General features: G+C 30.0%; 2 protein-coding genes across 15 annotated transcripts in view; both read left to right on the top strand.

The window, feature by feature from the left end:
- LOC129951228 (trichohyalin) overlaps positions 1-15,469 on the top strand; it is a 160,745-nt gene that overhangs the window by 15,445 nt on the left and 129,831 nt on the right. For 12 of the 14 annotated variants that reach the window (XM_056063288.1, XM_056063290.1, XM_056063287.1 and 9 more), the window contains exon 2: positions 6,210-6,416. In XM_056063288.1, the coding sequence (XP_055919263.1) occupies positions 6,278-6,416 (139 nt within the window). In that variant the 5' untranslated portion in view covers positions 6,210-6,277. Of the gene's footprint in view, positions 1-6,209; positions 6,417-7,303; positions 7,488-15,469 lie in introns of those variants that run through there. The other 2 variants (XM_056063291.1, XM_056063292.1) reach the window with 2 other exon arrangements.
- LOC129951235 (succinate dehydrogenase assembly factor 3, mitochondrial) overlaps positions 1-15,469 on the top strand; it is a 451,002-nt gene that overhangs the window by 381,638 nt on the left and 53,895 nt on the right. The window lies entirely within an intron of this gene.

Below are 15,469 nucleotides of genomic sequence, written 5' to 3'. Positions count from 1 at the left end.
GTGAAAATGTATTACAAAATAAGGCTGCTATGAAGACAAGAAAACATCAATTATTTATTGAGACTTTTGTCGAGTTTAGTATCTAATATCGTGAGCCTGTGGCAGGGCAACAAGATCATTGCATTCATAACCGTTGAACTATTTTTTGTGCGAAAACATAAAATTGCTTATCTACGCAGATAAACAAGAACTAATTTAAAGAGAATATTCGTCACGTTATTGTGTTTTCTTTATTTAAAGGGTTTTGATAGACTCAATTCAAAAACAACTCTAAAATCAATAGAATACTATATTATAATATTATACATTATGAAATATTCATATATATCATAATTTGTTTGATATCATAAAGTGATGGTGAACCTAAAAGCTTTAAGAGAAAACACCAAAAAGTTTTAAAAATAGTTTTTGGCATCTTAGCAAGGCTGTCACATGAAGTTTAAAAAATATATATAATATGGAAAAAAATATTTAAAAAATGGGTATTTTTTAAAATATGAAATTTCGGATTCAAATTCATCAACTTAAAAACAAATTTGTCAAAACAATGAAACCATTAAATTCAAGGTTCCAAGAAAAACCTGATGTAATAGAAAAATTAAAAGACAAGGTTCAAATTCTGGGCAACTCAATCTTTTAAACTTTTCTAAGTTTTTGAATGATAACACAATATCAGATGAACATTTTAATGAGTGAGGGTTAGAATAAAGCTATTAATTTCCTAAAGTGTGATAGACTTTTTGGTGATGTAATGTATTTTCTATAACGATTTTCATGAAATTTGTCTTATGCCACAGTTTATTTAGTAACAATTTTATTCTTTTCTGAAAAGTTTTCTTTGCATTACGAATTGCCATCTGATTTAATTGACGAGTTTGCATCAAAAACGAATCAAGTCCATATTTATTTGTCTACTGATTTGTCTTCCTTAAAAGTTTATAGGTTTTCATGTTGGATTAAAAAAGTTGTCAGTTGAATAAAAATTAAAAACTACCAGAAATATTTATCATATAAAGAAATATTTTAGTTTGAAAATCTAGTTTTGTTAAATAGATTTTTAGTCGAAAACAAATTTTTACAAATTTTAGTAGCATTTCCTAAATTTTTATAAATTGGACGAACGCAGTTAATTTCAGAGAGATAAGAACCGAATATCAATTTTTACCAAATATGCGTACTATTTTTGTTATTAAAAGAACGGACTTTTATAAAAAAAACTGCTGAATATCGAAAATAATATTATTTGTGAAATAAAAAAAGTTTGAAGACAATATTTATAATTTTTGAAAAGCTGTTTGAGTTTTTTTTTCTCCGTTTTTATTACTTGTAAAAAAAACTGTCCATTCGATACTTCTCAAAATTTTACTGAATGTTGACAACAATATTTTTTAAAAGATAAAATTAGTTTAAAGCCAATATCTCAAAGTTTTGAAAAGATATTTGTGTCAAAAATTAATTCTTACCAACTTTTGTTAAATTTTCCTTTTAGTTTTATTTTTTGTAAAAAAACTTTCTCAAAATTAGCCGTTCGGAGTCGGCATATAAACTGTAGGTCCCCTCCATTCCTGACAACAATGGTTGAGAGTTGTAAGTCACTAGGCCTTGGTTCTCAATGGACTGTCGCGCCACCCAATTTTTTTTTTTTTTTTTTATAAAAAAACTGTTACTTCGATATTTCGTAAAAGTTTTTCGAATGTAAGAAACAATATTTTTATAAGTTTAAATTAGTTGGAAGCCATATCTAAAATTTTTGAAAAGATATTTGAGTCGAAATTCAGTTTTTACCAACTTTAAGTAATGTCAATTTCATTTGTCTCAAAATTTTACCAGATGTTAAAAACGTTATTTTTCGTTTTGGAGATAAAATCATTAAGTATTCGTAAAATTTTCGAGGTGACACATTTGTATTCAGTTTTTTTGATTAATAAAAAAACGGTTAATTGGATTTTTTTCCAAAAATATACTTGTTTGGTATCACGTTACAATAATATGATGTAAAATTTTATTTAATTCAAAAGAATGACAATGGTTTGTGAGATATTTAGGTTTAACCAAAATATTCATTTTTTTTTAACTGCTATGGTAAAAAAAATCACCCACGAAATTTTCTTGAAAGCCCTTTCTGCATCTTTCTGCATTATTATTTAAATAACACAAGTCGAAAAGTCGAAGTCGATATCTCATCTTTTTGACCTATGGACGATGAGAAAAACATCGCGAACGTACGAACGTACAAATGTACGTACATACGTACGCACAGACATCTTTCTTAAAATCTTTTATTTCGACTCTATAGACCTTGAAACGTCGAAAGATTTCAAAATTTTCATTTCGACAATTCGGACCCATTACAATAAGTAAAATGTTGAAAACGTGTATTTTTTAAAATTTGAAGATTGTATTCACAAATTTTTCAAAACAATGAAACCATTAAATTCAAAGTTAAAAAAACAAAATGCGGATTCATAACGAATTGGAATTTGCAGAAGCTATGTATGTTAGACAAATTTTGAAGATCTAATGTAATAGAACAATTGAAAGACAGGATTCAAATGCAGGAATGTGGGGCTTAAAAACCTTAATTTTGGTAAAAAAAAAAATGTTCCAACGTTTTTATGAAAATACATCTCATACATTTTTCTTAAATACATATGTTTATTGAATTTATACTTTTCTAAGTTATTAAATGATAAAAAAATATCAGGTGAACATTTTAAAGGAGCCAATGGCAAGTTTTGAGTTTTGAAAATGGATCGGAATAAATTGCTGATGTAACAATTTTATCCTGTTCAACAATTAATTGATGCACATGATTTTGATACAAATTTATCGTACTTATCTGACTAGTTTTTATTGCATAAAAGTATTGACAGGTGTCATAATTGTTTTTTAAATATTACTAGAAATTTATCGTGACAATTTATTTTTTGTGAAGTGATGTATAAATAAATAAATTGGGTGGCGCAACAGTCCATGAAGAACTAGGGCCTAGTGACTTACAACTCTCAACAATTCCTGTGTGCGAGTAATGTTGTCAGGAATGGAGGGGACCTACAGTTTATATGCCGAATCCGAACGGCTAATTTGAGAAAGCACTTTTTCATGACAAGAGTTACTCTTGGAGAATTTGTCAATTCCTCGCAAGAGGCAGTACCCGTGAAATGACTTTAGATGGCATAGGCAGGGATCGAACCCAAGACCTCTGGCATGACAGTCCAACGCACTAACCATCATGCCACGGGTACCACTTATTATTATATTATAGTATATATCGACTTATTTTTAACAAAATTCTTCAATAAATAAATTAATTTTGAATTTCATTAGAAACTGAAAGTAAAGTGTGATTAACAAAATAAGACATCAAATCGTTTCAATTTCCCTTGAAAACATAATATTTAAATGTTGTTTACCAAAATTGTCATTTAGCGGTGGGGACTCAGTTGCATGTCACAACAATCATTTTGGAAAAATTGTAATTTTTATTTTAGAATACTGAAAAATGTCACCAAAGGTTTATCGCAAAATATATATATTACAATTTTCATAAAATCCCCTACTACTTATTGTTATGTAAATTTGTTTTATTTGTTTATGACCCAAGACATCGGAAAACTGTCGCAAATCTTACATTTTTGTATGTGATAGAATTAAGACAGTTGGTAAATTATTTTCATTCACAATTTTGTACCTATCCAATGGCCGATCCAGATTAATTCGCTTCAATTCGAAACGAATCGTATTGAGTTAATGGAAATGAACCCCATTATATTTTGAATTATTTATTTTTTTTTATATGAAAACAAAATTTGTATTTCACTTCCTAAAATTTTTTGCCAAAAGTACCACTTTTAACTGACGACTGGAGTAAGAACATAATATGAATCGGAAATTCATCAATTAATACCAATTGCGTCTTATGAGGTATTAAGATTCTGCAGTTAAGTTTTATAAGTTAATATTTTATCTAAAGATTTGTTTGTTTGATTTAACGACATACACCAAAAAGTGGTTTGCTGTCAAAAACAACTAACATTTTTGTACCTTAAGTAATGCTTTAAATTATTTTCGGAAAAAAAATATATTTCTAAGAAAAAGAGCAAATATTCAAATTTTTAAAAAGAAACCTTGAGTAAGAAAACGTCTATTTGATATAAAGTTACCTTTAAATTAATGAAACTAGCCTTCAATTCCGTCTTATTTGTGTGATGCACATAAATAATAAACATTGAAATTTGTTTCTATTTGAGAAATATAGAAACTATATGGCAAGTATTGCATTTGTAAAAAATTTCGAATCATCCATGACATTACGATAATAGGAAAGTAGAAAAAAGTGGGTCCTCCGATTCCGTCAGTCTGTCTGTCTGTCCTGATGTCTACAGACTAAACCATTGTGATAAATGAAATTTAAGTTTTCAGCCGATTAGCTTAAGGCATTTTTTCATACGAAAAATAACAACAGTCTCCATTCAAATGTTTTGGTTTAAAACCGAAAATTCTAATTTTTCAAAAATGAACCAATAGATTTTCTTATAACTTCCTCTAATTTAGTTTTTCTTAATTCGGTTTTTTTCTACAAGAAAAACATATTTTGGTATTGCTCCAGTAGGATACCCCTCATAAAACCGTTACTTTGTTTTTAAGTTTTCTCCAGAACTAATCGACCGATTTCAATTATATTCGATGGCCAAATTTCCAAATTGATTTTAATTTTTGATGATCAAAAATGTCATTGTTTGTTTGTTTTTATTTTAAAAAAATTAATAATTTGCGTCGAAACTTGATATCTCACAAAGTGGTGAACATTTTAAGACCAAATTGTAATGTAAAATGTACATTTAAATTTTATAAGAACTAAATAACTGCATACCAACAATATGTTAAAGCAAGTTCAATGCACCTATTTCCTTAAATTCAATTAAACCAAAATTTTTTCCCTCTACAATTTTTAAGTTTTGTTGATCAAAATATTTAATAGCATCAGCTACAATCTACGATAAAGCAGACTGATAGCAATAGTAATAATAGACTCCCGAAAATTGAGTCCGAAGAAACTACGTCAAATAAAGCCAGAAAATTCTTGATATCAGATTCTTTCTCATATTCTAGGTTTTTGAATTTTTGTAGGGTTTTCGCATTAAGTGAAATAGCAACAAAAAAGAATATTTGTTGCTATTTCTTTTTGGAAAAAAGCTAACTTTGAAAACAATTTCTTACACTTCTGAGTGAAAACAACAAAAACCCTCTAAACTATTGTGTTTTGCTCTTAAATAAGGCATATATAAAATACTCTTGGAATATTGGAATGCTTTTATATGTAGGGAGTAGTCCAAATTAAATAGTTCGACCATATCTTAGTGGACAACAGTTTTCTAAAATAATTAAATAACTAAAGCTGTCACTTTAGGCTTTGGAATGTGTAAATTTAAGGTTAAGATACACATTATGTTATCCTTAACAGAACATTAAAGAACATTTTTAAGCGTTGAGTAAGAATTCATCTGTATGTTAAGCGTTTGAAGACTCCCCCCTGATTAAAAGTCTGGATCCGCCCTTGTAACTGTCACTTGCCAATTTTTATGAAATAGAGCATTGGTCCCAGAGAGTTGGATGCATTCGTGCTTCGCTGAACACTTGTGGAATGAACTCACTTAAAATTCGGTTTCATTCAAGAAAATGATTTTTTGTTGGCCAAAATACAGATGCCCAATCTCGATCAATATTTCTTGAATAATTGCATTTTAAATCATAAGGAACATTTTTGTTTCCTTGGTTTTTGAAACAATCACAGTAAAAATAAATAAACATTTTACCTCATAGTCTTTTGTATAATACTTTCGTGTTCCTTGTCGTGTTCCACTTTCATTTAAGGTTCACCATTTTCAGTCAGAAAAGAAAAAATAATATTTATTTTTCTGACAAAAGAAACAATTATATGAACATGTAAATCAGTTTCTCCCAGAATTAAGAGGAAATCATGAACCTATGCCAACATAATGTGTCCTGTACAACAATACGAATTTTTGAAGAATTGTTATTCCGTTCGCAATAACAGTCAGAACATTTTTATTTCATATTCAATGAAACAAAAATAAAAATACCAATCAATTTCATAACATACTCGACAATCGTAGTCCAACAATCTCCATTTTTTCTATTTTATTTTTATTTTTAACATTAATAAATTTTTGTTTTTCTTTTTCCAGGAACAAAACATCAGAAGTAATTTTGAATTCAGCATAACATCAGTACCGCGGAAAGACCGCGGCATATTATGTCGCGTGACGACTATAACTCTGTGACCGTTGTTAGTTCTGGCATTCGTAGTCCTGGCCGGTCGAGGCGGCTAACTGAATTACCAACAGTAGACCGTTCACCATCACGGGATTACGGTGCGCGTGGAAGTCCTTTAGGTAAATACTTACTTTATAAACCTTTTATACTCTTAACGAATTGCCTCCCCCGACCCATATGAATAATGAATATTTAATAATGTAATTGCCATTAAAAAAGGAAACATAATAAAAAACTAAAAAAAAAACAAAGAAAAACTTTGTACTTTTATGTTGCTTATGGAAGTGAGGGTTTGAAAAAAAAAGGTAGTGGTGGAAGCAATAAGCAGAGAAAGGGAGATAGAAGGTTCAGAAATGCAATACTTTTTGTATTTTTCTACTTTGTCTCCCCTGCTGATGGCTGTCGTCCTGTCGTCCTGCCAACCTGCCTAACCCCATTGTCCTGATTTTTGTTTAACGTCATAAAATATTCAATTGACAGTTAATATAGTTTTTCTTTTCTTCCATAGTTTTTTTTGTTGTTTCTGAAAACATGGCATTACATTAGATAGCCTTATTCCATCTGCTACGGAGCTGTCTTCCTTGACTTGTAAAACACAAAGAACAAGTTAAGGTTTAAAGCCCCCTCAGTTCGGATTAAAATGAAAAAAGAAAAAAAAAAGAAATATTGACCTAGCAAATAAGTTTCCTAAGTTTTGTAGTTTTTTTTCTCTGACTTAAAAAACAAACTTATTTGCTATGAAGTCCTAATTTTCTCTCAAGAAATATTTGTTTTTTAACTTAAAACATCTAATCTAAATAATCTGCATTCGGCTTGTGTTTCGAGCAATTCCTAATACAATTTTCTTACTTACATCACGCATGCGCATGTGCCATTTATTATTTACCTTTCGTTTATCATTTTCTGCCCTCTTAACGCTCATGTTAACAAAAAACATCATCACAAAAACAACATTCATCAAAAACACAATTTAAAAAAAAACACCACCAAAACCAAAACATAACAGATTAGGCGATTAGATTATTAAAAAACAAAAATTAAAAAAACTTTTAAAAAACAAAAATTAAATAAATTCAATTTAATTCATTGCCAAATGCATTTGGCAAGGAATTAATATTTTGTACATATACATTTCTTCCCCTTGGCAAGTTAGAAAAAAATCAGCAAGCTGGATTACAATTATGGTAAAGGTATTAAAAATCAAAAGCACTTCAAAAACATTTTTTTAAATCAGTAGAATCTACAAGTAAACTGTCGAAAGAAAATACACAATATTTACATACATTTTACAACACATTTTACAAATTAAGAGAGTTTTTTACAGGGTGCTTCAGCAGTAATAAGGTCTTTGAAAAACTCAATGTTCCTCAGATGTTTTTTAAAATAGAAAATTTTCGGAGAAATTGCAAAAGATACAATCTTGTATACTCGAATAAAGTTTAAGATACTCAATACTTTTAATTTTTCCCCTAACAAACAGTCATCTAGAAAGGTAAAATATTACAATAGTTTAGGTGTGGGAAAATCTAAGTTGAAAGGTCTTTAGAACCTTATGAAATAAGGAAAGGTTAAGTTAAAGTGATAGTGAAGACACCAGATTGAAAGAATTCAAGCAATTCTATCAAAGAAGTCTTGACTTCGGTGTCTTTCAATAGACAGTTAAGTACTGCAAGCTTAAATTCTTTGCGAATTTCTTCCCGAAATACTTTATTCCTTCGAAAATTGGGGTATGCCCAAAAAGCTATAAATCAGATTTTATTAAAACTAACCAATTCTGTAAATAGCCATTTGAATTCGGTTCACAAAATGTAAGTTTTCTTGTATTTCTGACATTACTTCCAGTACTTACAAGAACGGTTGAGAGTTGTTAGTTAATAGGCCTTGGATCTACACGAGTAAACTGATTCATTGCAAATAAAATCTTAAACAAACTAACTTTTCAATTGACATAAGACTATTAGAATCTTCTCAAATGACTCAACTCACAAAGTTGTTTAGCTTACTAAACCGAAACATTGATTCTTTAATGTTCTTAACAATAATAACATACATTACTTGTATCAATTTCAATAAAAGTTTCATGAATATCCCACATTTAAGACAACTGTCACTTTTAAAGATATCACTTTTTGACATTTGAGAAGTAAAAACTACACTATTAGGCAACAGTTAAAGCTTTCATTGGTTTTTATCATTGAAAACAAACATTTTTCTTGACAGGTTGTTTATAGCTATCACAAAAAATTTCTGCCATTGAAAAAAAATTTATATTTGAAATCCACCGACAAATTTTTACTGTCAGCAATCTGTCATTGGAATTGTGTAAAACTGGAACACAAATCAGTGGAACGAGTCGTTTCACTTTTGGCCATAAAAGTATCAGCTGTTCAGGAAAATGAATTTAATGATTTAATATTCTGACCGTGTTATATACTGAAGAAGTCATTACACTCAAACACAGAAATATTGTGATTTAACACTTCTAGACTTTATTTCTTTGGAACCACTTGCTTGAAAGGTAAGGTCTGCAAACATTTCAAGGCCTTACAGATGGAATTTATGAAGTTAAATAGGAAATACTGCCCATACTATCCGAATTAGTCATCTAAAATTTCATGAAAAGATGCTGTAACCATAGCCAATGTGGCCATTTGATTAATATATTTTTTTATTGTTAATTAAATATTGTCATGTTTAAAACGAAAACAACATCCATTGATTTCTTTTAAACATACTTACAAAATTTTTTAATATTAAAATTAAACATTTGATAGGAAACATCTTATAAAAACAAGGCCTGTTTTACAGCTCTCAGCATTTTTAATGCAATAATGGAAGAATATTTGCTTGCAATTATTTTAAGAGAATTTCGGTAAAATACGAGTATATGTACATTATCAAATCAACCAAATCAGAACTAGACTTTGTTATACAGCTGACAATCATTAAGTCCATTGAGAAATAGAGCCTAATGACTTTCAACTGTCAACAATTCCTGTATACGAGTACTGTTGTCAGGGATGGAGGCGACCAACAGTTTTAAGACGAATTTGAGAAAGCTCTTTTCAGGACAGCAATTAATCTTTTGCGGATTTGTCAGTTTTTCGCAAGAGACAGCACCCGTGAAAAATAACTTAAGATAGCACAGGCAGGGATTGAACTGAAGTCCTCTGGAATGACAGTTTAGTAATGACGCACTAACCATCCCGACCGTACTACAGTCAAATGTTAGGTCAGGTGAAAGTAGCTGAGATACCACATGAATCTCAAGGCTTTCTTTTTATTTCAATGAAACTAATGGGAGTCCCTTACGAAACATGAAAGACTGATTCTGTTAATTTGATTAAGATCGTTATAGAAGAATTATCCATTCAGCTTCTACAAAAGTCATTTTAAAATACGTTTAGCCTTGTGTCTTGCTGTCATATAAGGTAATGCCTAGTTATGCCAGATATGATTATCGAGGTCATATGCGATCTGCTTAGAAATATAGCAAGCACCACAACTGTGAAATAAATAAACTAAAATTTATGAAGCTTAAAAACGGTTCAAAAATATGGATTCTTTATTTCAAAACCATTTCTGTAGATTTGATTATTTCCAACAAAAAGCTTATTGAATATTACTACTCGTAAGCGAATTGAAAGTTACGTTTCCAACCTTAACCATTAGTCCAAAAAGTGAGTTTTTATACGGTGATGGTAATAAAGTAGCTGAACAAAATAGCTGTGTTCAATCTTAAATAGATAGTGTAAACAAAAAACGAAACAGCTGTGCTATCAAAAAAAAAACCTGTAGCTTTAAACAAAATTTCTGGTCTGACAGAACAATTGATTCAACATTTCGTTGATTTGTAAAAGTTTTTATAAAACAAAAAATATTGAAGAAGCAGTTTTCCGCCAAATTTAGAATTTATAAGATCCTATTTTTTACTCTGGAAAATTGACTTCTTTTGATATTGTAAACATCAATTTGCTATGTCTAACCTCCAAGCAAGTTGTTCAATAAGGAACTTAAAATTCATTTATAGTCAACACACTACGAAATTGAACGCAGCCAATTTTAACATGCCTGCAGTTGTCATAGCTGTCAAATGAAATGTTCTTCTCAGAAGTATAAACAAAATTTTTCATACAAATTTCTGACTTTTGCATTCTGGGAACAGAATTTTATGACTCGATTTCTCAAGAAAATTTAAAAAGCTACTCGTAATCTGATTACCCTGTTGGTGAGAATCACTAGTGAATTGTGTTCATATATCATTCTCCTATTTTAAAAATTCTCAGAAATACAACACAGCTTAAGATGGAGTGATTAATGTTGGTACACTTTTTACTTTAGCATGAAATATTTTGACATTTGAAAATTGTCATCACGAACCAGCCCCAAATAAACTTGAATTATTTTCAAAAATTTTTGAAAATATGTAAGTTAAACCTGTCATCATTTCCAGTTTAGAACAAAAAATGGCATTATAATTAGAAAAGAATGACAGGAACTGTTGGAACTGTTTGTTGACTTGATTTCAAATGTCAAATTAGTTTTTCGTTCAATTGGAACAGTGGGCTCCTTCTACAGAAGAAGAAACTTTTTAAAATTACATTTTTTAGTTTATGGACAGTTAAAAAATGCTCTCATGAAAAAACCTTATATTCGTCCCAGGCGTTTCATAGTGGTTGAAGGTTCAAATTGAAGAACATTGAACTAGTTTGAAATGGTAGAGAAGTAACTGTCTAAAAATAAGTAAGTCGTCAACAACTTGTGGTGGGAATCTTGGATTATTAATAAATTCAAAACAAGGAAAACTCAAAAAATTATTATTATTATTTCGTGATCTTATTATCTAATTTATTAAACCCTACAATTAGTTGTCTTTATGACGTCTAGATGGCTACTTTGTGTTGCAAATGGTAAGGTAGTGTGAACTAAAGTTGATAGAAAAGAGCTAGAAAACTTCCGAAAACTAAACAAGCATAAAGAAAAAAGAGACGGTTGTATATTGCAACAGATTGGTTTGTTACAAATTCAAGAAAATTGGTCTCCTTGGCTTCAATAGTTCATAATTATGATTTCAAAAATGCAAACAGACAAAATAATGATATGAAGCAGAAATTAAATTCTTTAAAAAATGCAATGCCAAATATCAGTTCAATGTTAAGAATAGTATAATAGGATAAATTAAAACAGAAAGCAAAATTCTTTGAAGTCGACCATTTTTTGCGGCTTAAGATGAGTTTATAAAAATAATATCGTCCCATCGTTCCTATAGGTACGTGTTTTTGTACCTATCTAATTCACATAAGCTTATAATAAATTCCTATAGATACAATGCAATTGCAACAATTCAACGGATATGTACTCGCGTACGTATAAATATCCTTTTGTTCTCGATTGTATAAAATACGTATTGTTTTGATGTTGCTGTATGGAATAATAATAATAATATTATATAGTCATGTACAGTGTACAATATACATGTCATTGGACAACATTTTTTCAGTACAAAAACCAAACAAAAATGTCTGCAAAGATAATAAAAATGTTCAATGCTCACGTTTCCTGAGTTATGTTTTGTTTTTGTTATTGTTGTTTTTATTTGTGAATATGAAATAAAGGATTATAAGGACAATATCATTCCATTTTTTGAGTATATGTATATTTCATAATATTAAGCCGTCAACAACTGTGAACTGATATGAATTTGATTACCACCATTGAATAATAAATATCGTACAGGTTAAATCTCAAAGAATTAAAATATCACAAGAAAAAAAGACCAATTTTAAAATTTGGTTGTTTGTAGTTTTTTTGAAAAGAGGTAACAATACGACTTCGATCCCAACAACATAAACCAAGTTTGTCAAAGGGCAAATTTTACTACCAATCTCTTTCTTCTTGAGTACATTTTTAACTTCTTTTGTTTTTTTTTCATATTTTCAATACCAATATTGAATCCTTGATATAGTAATCCACATGAGTTTTCTAAATTGTACTCCAAATTTGAATTCGAAGCTATTTGACTTTTTTAATTCTGTATTTGATTCAAAACCTGTAACTGTCAATGTTTCATGATTTATTTACGTTTACGTTTAAGTCTGCATATTTTCAGAACTGATGAAAATGTTTCTTAAGTAAAGATTTATCAAATACAAAAAAATGACATCTAATATTTTTTTGATAATTCCTGACTACTTTACGAATATTGCATCCCTATTGTGAGCCTCATTTGAAATATTAAAAGGGTGTATCAAAAACAGTATTAAAATCCCATCTTCTAAAATTGTACTCGTCCGAAATCTTTGCAAAAGTGCGGTAATAAGAACCAGGATTAAAAGCAAAGCCAGTTATACAAAAGACGGGATTTAAAAAAGTAGAATGTCAAATCGAAAATATTTTAAAGATATTTTAACAAAGGGAAATGATAGAATCGTGAAGAAAAACTTAAAAACAACTATTGTCAGCGATTTCACAAAAATAGAGCTCGGAGTTCATATTAAAACATTTTTCTAAACCTTTAAATTTCTCTTAAGCTTTAAGGCTGCATGTCTGATTTCAGAGATTTGGCTTTTTTAGTGGAAATTTTTCTTGATGGAAAATTTAAATGAGTTCATAAAACTGAAACTCAACTTCTTTCCTGACTGACATTTTCAATAGCTTTTGGTGTCCAGAATTTTCCCATCAAGCCATTTCTTTGAAATATATATTTTTAAAGATCCTTAATACGGTGTTTTTAAGATCGTTTGAGTATGACATCAACATTCGAGGTGATTGGTATTTTTCAAAAACCTTTTTAAAATTTAAACCTATAACATTGATTGGCAAAATTAAGTTTGTTTTTCTGTCCCAAAAACGAATCAATTCTTCATAATAAGAATAAATTCTCGTGAATTGAAATGCGAACTTTTAATTTTTTTAATCACTTTATGTTTTGAAAATGTGTCTCCTTAAAAATGTTCAGGACAACCAAAAAAGCTGTTTTGTGTTTTTAAACACTACAACAAATTTCTTAACAATAAATTTTCGAAAAATTTAGTTTTTTTAAGTTTTCGTGGTTTTGAAGAACACGTTTAAGAGTTGATTTTTAGTGCTGATTTCGAATTCGAACTTCGAATTTAAATATAATGCTCAAAATTTAACAATTCTCGTTTTGAATATCATTTTTATTAAATACGCCGTGCCATTAAAATCTTCCAATACAGACACCAGAGGTCTTTGATTCGATCCCTGCCTATGCCATCTAAAGTATTTTTCACGGGTACTGCCTCTTGCGAGGAGTTGACAAATTCTCCAAGAGTAATTCTTGTCATGAAAAGTGCTTTCTCAAATTAGCCGTTCAGATTCGACTTAAAACTGTAGGTCCCCTTCATCCCTGACAAAAGTACTCGCACACAGGAATGGTTGAAAGTTGTAAGTCACTAGTTCCCTAAAAGTTCTAAAAAAATAATGTGCAGAAGTTTGAATTTCTAATCTGAACTTCAATTATAAATATATGCTGAAATTTTTAAAATACCCGTTTTCAACATTATTTTTATACCAACAAATTGATGACTTCATTGGCTGTATTGCATTTAAGGTCGCACCTCCACGCCGGCCACCGTCGTGTTCAAACCAAACGTTGTCCACATAAGATCCTCCAATCCATTAATTATGGCTCTTTAGCTTTCCCCATTGACTATAACATCATGGCCAGCTTCATTTTTGAAGAAGTTTGGCTTGTGAGTTATGGTCACTCAACACTTTAGCACTTTTTTAATAAAGTTCCCATTCAACCAAAAATTACTTCCATTACTCAACAAAATTTAACCTCCCCTTTTGATCCCATTCACCAATCATGGGACGTCCTTCATCGAAATTTGGCTTCAATTTTTGCACAAGTCGGATTTTTTAAGCCCAAAAACCACTAGAGTAAACGTGGTATAATACCGATCCATGGGTGCTCGAATAACCGACACTGGGCGATTATGTCGAACAAATTTTCGACGAAGCGTGCGATAAATGGCCTTAACTGAACCTTGTATTTGTACAAACATTTGCAAGTGTTGTTCAGAAATGAGCCTTTTCATTGAAAATAACAAACTAATTTCAGCATGAATCAAAAAGAACAACTACCAAAAAAGTATTGCAATATTGAAAACTACACGTTTGAAAAAAACACGTGTTATCTCTGTTTTTTTTTTGTTTATATAAACAAAATCTGAAAAGCCTGACGAGATTGAGAGATATGGAAGACAGATTTGAATTGCGGCAAACAAAAAATCTTCAAAAAAGTATGTTGTCCTCTATTTAACGGTTCTTTTTCCAAATAGTGCTTATTTCGTAAATGGTAACAGTAACACTTAACTCAAGTTTGATTTAACACATAATTAGTTGTATCTTTCCGCTAAACAAATATATTTGCATACTCACTTGAACAACGCTGGGAAATATTGCCTGCAAACCATTTAGAGTAGATGTCGAATTTTTGCTCACACAAATTGAAGAGGAGGATATTGGCAACAATTGGTTTTAACAGGACGGCACTACGTGCCACACAGCCGAAACTACACTTGATGTTTTGCACCCTGTTTAAAAAAAATTGTATTGCCACTATTAAGATATGTCTCACTTTTAATAAGCTTTATTTTTATTTTAAACCCAGATTTAAATTAATAATAATCATTGCAATGCAGCCAAACACAAGCTTCTAGAAGAATCTGCAGTTAATGTAACCATTTTCCACAAAACCCACTATCTGAGTTGTGCAGGAATTCACTTCCTCTGCACTCTTACAAAAAAATCATTTTTTGAAAAATTTTAATGAGCTCTTTGAAACGCATTTCAAAAACATGATTTCCTTCCTCAATGCAACAGCGTAGCTCTATCAAAGTTAAAGCTTGTTAATTTTTCGACCAATCTATAAGATATTATCGCTTCCAATTTAGGTCGAACGTGTTATGGAGCATTCCAGTGTTGATTAGGTCCCAACCAATTTACTTGTTACAAAGATTTTCACCTTCATAATTTTATCCATAACTTTACACTCCTTACCAATCCCAATAGAGTCCTTGTTAATTTTCAAAGTTAAAAACAAACAGAAACAGATCTAATCAGCCTCTCTGCAGGGTATTACTTAAGTTAAGTTTTCAAGTTTTTGTCATAAATCTGTCAATGGCTGAAATTCCATTTTCACTCA

Source organism: Eupeodes corollae, chromosome 3 (assembly GCF_945859685.1).
Source record: "Eupeodes corollae chromosome 3, idEupCoro1.1, whole genome shotgun sequence".
Taxonomy (NCBI): domain Eukaryota; kingdom Metazoa; phylum Arthropoda; class Insecta; order Diptera; family Syrphidae; genus Eupeodes; species Eupeodes corollae.
Note: the sequence above shows the minus strand (reverse complement) of the source record. Positions and strands in the feature narration are given on the sequence as shown.